Source organism: Peromyscus californicus, unplaced genomic scaffold, assembly GCF_007827085.1.
Source record: "Peromyscus californicus insignis strain IS unplaced genomic scaffold, ASM782708v3 Scaffold_1__1_contigs__length_55948999, whole genome shotgun sequence".
Taxonomy (NCBI): domain Eukaryota; kingdom Metazoa; phylum Chordata; class Mammalia; order Rodentia; family Cricetidae; genus Peromyscus; species Peromyscus californicus.
Window position 1 is genome coordinate 34,034,045 of NW_026294492.1, and position 7,306 is coordinate 34,041,350.

The 7,306-nt window shown below is 49.0% G+C and overlaps 1 protein-coding gene across 1 annotated transcript in view; it reads right to left on the reverse strand.

Moving 5' to 3' along the window:
- Positions 1-1,149: 1,149 nt before the first annotated feature.
- Positions 1,150-7,306, reverse strand: part of Thada (THADA armadillo repeat containing) — a 300,312-nt gene continuing 294,155 nt past the window's right edge. The window contains exons 37-38 of the mRNA XM_052746438.1: positions 3,328-3,497; positions 1,150-2,358 (exon numbers count right to left, since the gene is read on the reverse strand). Coding sequence (XP_052602398.1) covers positions 1,978-2,358; positions 3,328-3,497 — 551 coding nt within the window. The 3' untranslated portion in view covers positions 1,150-1,977. The remainder of the gene's footprint in view (positions 2,359-3,327; positions 3,498-7,306) is intronic.

Here is a 7,306-nt window from a genome sequence, read left to right on the forward strand (position 1 = left end):
TGGTAGGATGGACTTGGAGATAACATAAACATGTTCTGGTACATGCTTTGGTGCGGCATGCCTGCTAGTGTGAGACAGTTTTATTGTTATGTAACTGCTTTCATTTCATTCTAGATGGGAGTCGAGAGGGACGGTTGGCCTTTGTCGGGCCCTGATCAGAATCTCCCACTTTATCATCCCATTACACCCTCTCACCAGCTAGATCTTAGAATAAAAAAGTAGTGTAAGGCTGGACATGGTGTAATCTTGGCACTCGGGAGGCAGAGGCGGGAAGATGAACACAAGTGTGAGGCCAGCTTGGTGTAAAAAGCAAGCCCCTGACTCAGAAAAGCGAAACCCAAAACACACTAAAAATGTCAGGCTTTCAATTTTTCATCAAGGGTGGGCTCCACTGGTGCCTAACCAGGTAATTACTACCGGGTCATACAGTCCCGCAGCTGGTGCTGGATGTCTGCACACCACCCAGGGGTTTTCTGTGCCTCCTCAGAGACACCATGGGCATTGCTTGTCTTTCCTCTTCGTGCAGACCAGTTCTCCACGCTTCTTTATGGTGCTGGGTGGTTTTCCTCCCAGAGACCAGTTACGTTTGTAACCTCAGCCTTTCTGCAAAGGGAAATGGCCCAGCCAATATCTTTCTAGTCTGCACATTCAATTCTCTTTCCCTGTAATCCTAAGTGACCACTCAGCTGGGAAGTATCTGGCTGTATTTATAGGCCCTACAAGTTTCTAACTATGGCTGGCGTGGTCTTTGGAGATAACTAGGAATGTGGATCAGGCTACAGCACTTACTCTGGGTGGGTGACACTCACTCTGAAAGTATACATTAACAGTAGTAAGCTGGACCAGCGATGATACGGCTCAGTGTTTGATAAAGGTGCTCACTGTACAAGCCTGAACCTGAATTGGATCTCTAGAACCCATGTAAAGGTGGAAAGAGAGAACTGATCTGAAGACATGCGTGCTGTGGCATGGGTACTCGACCATCATACACAGTTGCCGAATGGTTTGAAGTAAGTTTTAAGCTAGAAAGCTAAAGAACTAGACTAGCAGCATAATGTGTGCAAGAGTGCCACCTGCTGGGGATCCGAGGAAGCCTGTTGGCTGGGCTTGGAACTGAGAAAACCCCTTAAGGTTTCTAGATGGAATCACTGAGGTGGATAAATGTGTTTATTAACCTCCAAATAAGAATCGTTTTGTTGCTTCCAACAATCACAGGGCAGTAAACAGGGTAGGTATCAAATGAATCATGCATTTGTTCAGGCTTCTCTTTCCCCCAGGCTCCTTTGTGGAGCAGAACCAAACAATGGGCAACAAGCAGGTTTCCAGCCTCCACAGGCCTTTCTGGGGGAGACAGGCAGGACTCTTAATATGGGCTTCTGAAAGATTTGAACATGGAGATAATAAAACACAAGTATTTGCATGGGGTGGATTCTTAATTTTCCCAGAATCTAACACTTGGGACATATTTCTCCTTTGCTAAAATGGAATAAAAGTTTAGAAATATGACCAAATAGGCTGTTTGCTAAGTAATCCAGCTCCTATACAGAGTCCAAACCCAAACAAAAAGAAGCTTGTGTGTGTGTGTGTGTGTGTGTGTGTGTGTGTGTGTGTGTGTGTGTGTGTGTATGGGGAGTGGGAGGACTTGTGTACTAAAACTCTATTCAGTATAGTCAGTGTCTGGGAAAGAGGGTCTGGCTGGAATGGCACTTCTTCAGGACAGAAAAGGCTAATTCAGGCCTGCAGGTGGCCTGCACCTGGGACAGAGTAAACATTCAACATAGTGGCCTCACTTCCTACAGGAGCCGCAACAAACTGGGCTGCCTTCAATGAGTGTGCACAGGACAAAGCCTCTGTAGGAAGAAGCCTAGACTCCCAGAAGTGGGGAGGTGCGACACAGCAAAGACTTCAGTTTATGTCCAACATATTCCCTGTAGACCCGAGTTGGGGAGATACTCCACCCCCTGCCCCAGCCTTCTTTCAACAGGCTGCTTCTGAAGCTCTTGGGGCCATTAACTGTCTCCATTCGCTAGGACAGTCTTCGGCTCTGAGAACGTTCTTTCCTTCCAGGAAGGCCAACAGCCTCAGGACAGCCAAAGTCCTTTCCTCCTGAATGCGCAGCCTTGTGTACTCCACTGTCTTCAGAAATTCAGCCGAGGGTGGAAGTTCTTTCAGGAGCTGAGAGACGAGGAGACGCTGCTCTGATGCTACTGTCTGCAGGTGACAGAGCTTCTGGGAGTGATCGGATGGCCAGCCAGGCTGACAGAGAAGGAAGAGCGGCCTGCACAGGTATTTCACGAAGGTCAGCGTCTCAGCCCAGAAGTTGACTTCTGACTTTTCAAATATGTGGTCGTCTTCTCCCTACATCAAATGAAAAGCCCCACAGGGGCCTTAGAGGGAGTGCTGCCAAGCCCCAGGCTCAGCACATAGGGCCCTGCTAGATGTGAGAGCTGTCTCCTCCACAGCTGACAGAGGGCCCACTCAGGCCTGTCAACACCCATGCCCACCACGTGCAGCTCTGCAGTCACTCTTCTGCTGTCACTCTGTCCTTCTCTACCAGAGAGGAATGGCTTTCTCCCAGACGTAACATGACCTTTGATAAAGATGTGGGCGTATGTGAGTAGCTCAAAGCCAAGATATTTTGGGGAACTAATGGTGAAAAGAGGACCTTGCCAAGGAAGTGATCTTAGATTTAAGGTGTACTGAGAAGTCAGAGGAGGAAGCAAGGGAGATCTCGGCGGCAGAGCAAAGACTTACTGAGCACATGCATGATACCAGCCTTCTGAGACTACATTTCTAGGGTTTTCAAGGTCATATAACAAACACTTTCTGCATTTCCACATTTCCTATAAACAGACTGGGTTTTGAACTCTATCTGCTCAGGATGCCAAGTCAGTTAGTAGAGTCCCATGGTTGGGCACAGATTTCTGTCTTTCCCAATGCCTAGGTTGCCTCTGCTGGTCTTCAGTTTCCAGATGTGCGTGACTGCTCCCTGTTACTTGGGAAGAGGGGTCAAGCACCTTGTTCCCTGGAAGGACCCTAACTCTTGGGAAATGCTTAGACCCAGAGCTGTGAGGACCCTTGCCCACGCTAAGGTCAACGGATATGCAGTTTCCATAGTTTAATTCTCAGTATTCAAGGTGTACTTTTCAAAGTGCCTGAAAGCTTGCCACTGACACCTCCAAAGTAAGCCTCAGTGAGTGTGTGCTGTGTGCATCCTTCAGGAGGCTTTCTCCTAACCAGTCTCTACATTAGAGCAGCCCGAGGCACACTTTTACCATCCAGAGACTCCTCAGACCTGCTCCCAGCTCCCTGAGCAGCTCCGATTACCTGCTGTGGGTCCTGCACGAGGTCCTGGAGGTCGTCACCCTCTCCGAGCAGCCATCCCAGGAGAATGGGCAGTCCTGGCACCAGCTGGTCCCACTGTCGGAGCAAGTCACACAGAACAGCTAAGGCCAGGGCCAGAGCAGCGGAGGCATTTACCTGGCAGAAGGCAAATTCTGTAGAGAGAGGAGGGAGGCAATCAGTGAATGTAGCTCAGGGCCAGCCCCAAGAAGCCCCGAGGACTCTGGGGACATGAAGAGTCTCAGATGAAATCCCTGTCACCACACTGGGGGTGACGGTGGTGGTGGTGGTGCTCACTGAAGGTTCCTAATCCCCCCTGGGTCCTTCGCCTGAACCCCACCACCTATCCTACTCTAGAGCAGCCCCGTCTGGAGGACTAGACTCTTCTCTTCTTAGCCCCTCTAGCACACTGGAAGGAGAGGGAGCTTTGCCATCTTAAAGTGGCATCATGCTTTCCCTCACTTGTTTTACACGGTCCAAGCATTATAGAGACAATTAATAGAGACGGTGGCTGTGTACCAATAAAATGTTATCTCTGCATGCTGCCATTCAAATTTCAAGTGTGGAAACATATTCTTCAACTTTCCCTCTCATGTGGTCTCATGTAGCCAGGCTGGCTTCAAACTGGATGTGTTGTCAAAGATGATCTTGATTTCGGATTCTCTTGGGTGCCTGATTACAGACATGTGCCAGCACACCTGGCTTGTAGCCAAGGATGACCTTGAACTTCTGATCGTTTCTCCCTTTACCTCCCAAGTGTTGGGGCTGTAGGTATATGCCACTGTGTCCACCCAGTTTTATTCAATACCGGGGTAAGCACGCTAGGCAAGCCTTCTACAACTGGGCTGGTCCCCAGCTCTCAACCATTTATGAATGTGAAACCCCGTGCGCTTCACAGGCCCTCCAGAAGCAGGTGGTGCACTGGGTTTCGGTCCCAGTGTGCTCTACAAGGTCTCTACCACTGAGCTATGGCCTTAGCCTAGGGGTTTGCTGACATTTTGTTGCCTCTGTATTGATAGTAAATTCCCTCTTCAGCCCTGACTTCCTGGCTTTCTGAGGTGAGGTGCTGACAGAGCAGGTGTAGAAAGAGGAAGCAGGTGTCTTGGGGGAACCTGCTTACTTGACTGTCTGGCCTCAGACCTCAGTGTGGAGTTGCAAGCAGGTTCAGGGTATTGACAACACTTCTCACTCCAACAGCAGGTAGCCTGAACCTCAAGACTCTTGTTTCTCAACTCAGAGAGGAGGTCTGTGTGGAACACTCTTGCACTAGCACCCTAATGATGCATTTCTATTGAACCCTCCTGTCTCCCAAATCCAGTCCCAGCTCCAGCCTGGCTGTCCCCGCCATCTGATGCCCAGCTGAAGCTGCTCAGCACACAGGAAGAGGTTGAAATCAGGAATAGAAGGCTGAGTCCCCTTCAAGGGGGTTGAGCCAGGCTTATGGGGGCCACCCTGGAAGGTCTGCGGCACATCTAGCCCTATCGAGGGCTTGGTCTCCAACCAAATAGCTGTGCTTTTTTATTTCGATTTTTGGTGGTGCCAGGGCCTTGTGAATGTCAGACAAGTCCTGTGCTTCTGAGCTACACCCTCAGTCCCCCGAAGTCTAAGGACTGGGTGTTACTATTTCTGCTTCAGAGATGAGGCTATCAGGGCTCAGGCTAACCCACTGTGTTCACAGAACTCCAAGTGGCTCTCAAAAACAGAATTGCCAACAGTTTTGTTACATGTGAAGCAAAGACTAGGAGAGCAGCAGGAACGTTCCAGAAGCGTGAGTGGATAAGCAGGTCAGTGACTGTCCGGTAGAGCAGAGCTTTGGTTTCCTTAGGCAACCACAGGGCTGATCCCTCTGCTCTCAGAGCCTTTAGTGTCTGCTGGCCACACTTCAGCCATGCTGGTCTTTTCCCTTTTACTCATTTAAAAAGGCACAGGTGTGAACCTGTATTATGGAGTCAGCAGCAAGTTGCTGATCCTGACACCTTCCAGAAAGTTTACCCTCTGCCTGGCCTTCCTCCTCCTTTCTCCTTCTTCTTCTTCTTCTTCTTCTTTTTTTTTTTTTTATAAATTTATAAAAATTTCTCCCACCAGGCCAAGTGTGGTGGTACACACCTTTAATTCCAGCACTTTGGATGCAGAGCCCCACAAGTTCAAGGCCAGCCTGGTCTATCTACACAGTGGGTCCAGGTCAACCAGGGATACATACCGTGTCTTAAACAAAATTCACTGAACAGTAAAATCAGTGCCTGTAACACCGATGACAGATCTGTTGGGCGTGACTGAACATGCCACCAGGAAGGCCAGGTTGCTACACTGGTCCCACCTGACAACAAAATGGCTTCCCTCTGTGCCGTGAGTCATTCTTAGGAGAGGTAGAGGCCAGGATGACAGGCACAAAAAGAATGTGTGTGGTGTGGCTGGACATGCACCTGGAGATTATCACAACCCTGGGCACCAGAAGGAAGCCAGGAAGGTGGGATGTTGGGATGAGATGGAGTGGGTCTTCTGCTTCAGGGCCAGGTGCAGCCTACACATTCCCTGGCTGGCTGACTACCTGGGCCTAGACTAAACTCAGTCAGATGAGCTGGGATCTGCTGGCCAAGTCGCCTCTCAAAGGGAGGCTGGGGAAGAGCGAAGGGGATTTTCCACTTAGCACTCGGCTGGCAAGTCCATCAAGGAAATGAGAAAGCCATCAGCCAAGCCATAAGTGTGGTCAGGAGTCTGCTGTGAACCCAGCAGACCCAAAGGATCTTGAAAAAACAGAAACAAGAACTCAGGACACAATCTGAGAACTCTCCTTTTTGGATTTCAGAATTTCCCACAGCGCTATGGGAATCAAGGCAGTGCAGAATGCGTGACTGTGTGCTCGTGTTCCCGCTGGGGATCGAACTGAGGGCTTCATGCAGGTTAAGTAATCACCACCCGTGAACAATACCACCGCTAGCTTGGCAGACATAGGGATGAGTGGAACCCAAGTGCAGAATCAATGGGTCTGGGGATGTAGGTCAGTTGATAGAGTGCTGTCTACTACGTCAAGTCCTGAGTTCAATCCCAGTACCTCATAAACCAGGTGTGGTGCATGTCTATAATACCAGCACTCTGGAGATGATGGCAGGAAGATTAGGAATTCAAACCGAGCCTTAGCTAGCTACATGGTGAGTTCAAGGCCAGCTGGGTTAACCAAGACGCTGCCACAAAACGAAACACCCCAAAACAAGAGGGTTCGAGTGATGGCTCAGCAGTTGACATTTAATGCTCTTCCAGAGAACCCGAGACCAGTTCCCAGCACCCATGGCGGGCAGGTCACAGCCACTTCTCATTCTAGCTCCAGGGGATCAATGTCTACTTCTGGCCTCTGCAAGCACCCAAGTACCTGCAGACACACACACACACACACACACACACACACACACACACACACACACATGCACGCACTCTTAAAAACAAAAGACGTATCACTAAATTGAACAAAACCAATAAACCCCACAGAGATATTACTTCTAAATGCCTAGGGTGAGTGTAGTAAACAATAAAAAGGCGGGTATGTTTTTAGTCAAGGTATGGGGGGTGGGGGAGAAAGAAAGAAAGAAAGAAAAGAAAGAAAGGAAAGAAAGAAAGAAAGAAGGAAAGAGAGAAGGAAAGAAAGAAAGAAAAAGAAAGAAAGAAAGAAAAAGAAAGAAAAGAGAAACCCCTCCAGTTTGCTGGTAGGACTAATCAGTGATGTAGCCCCATTGGAAAAGTGTCTTTCAGTGCCTCACAAGACTAAGCCACAAGACCCATTCTACTCTCAGGCATATCTAAGAGAACCTGTGTTCAAACAAACATCTGATGAACATTCAGAATGGCCTTGTCCATAATGCCAAAAAGCAGAAACAAACATCTGCCACTGACGAGTGGATAAATCCAATGTGGTATGTCTATGCAGCGCTCCAGCTGGGAAGGTAAGCCTTCACTAAGGATAACATGCACT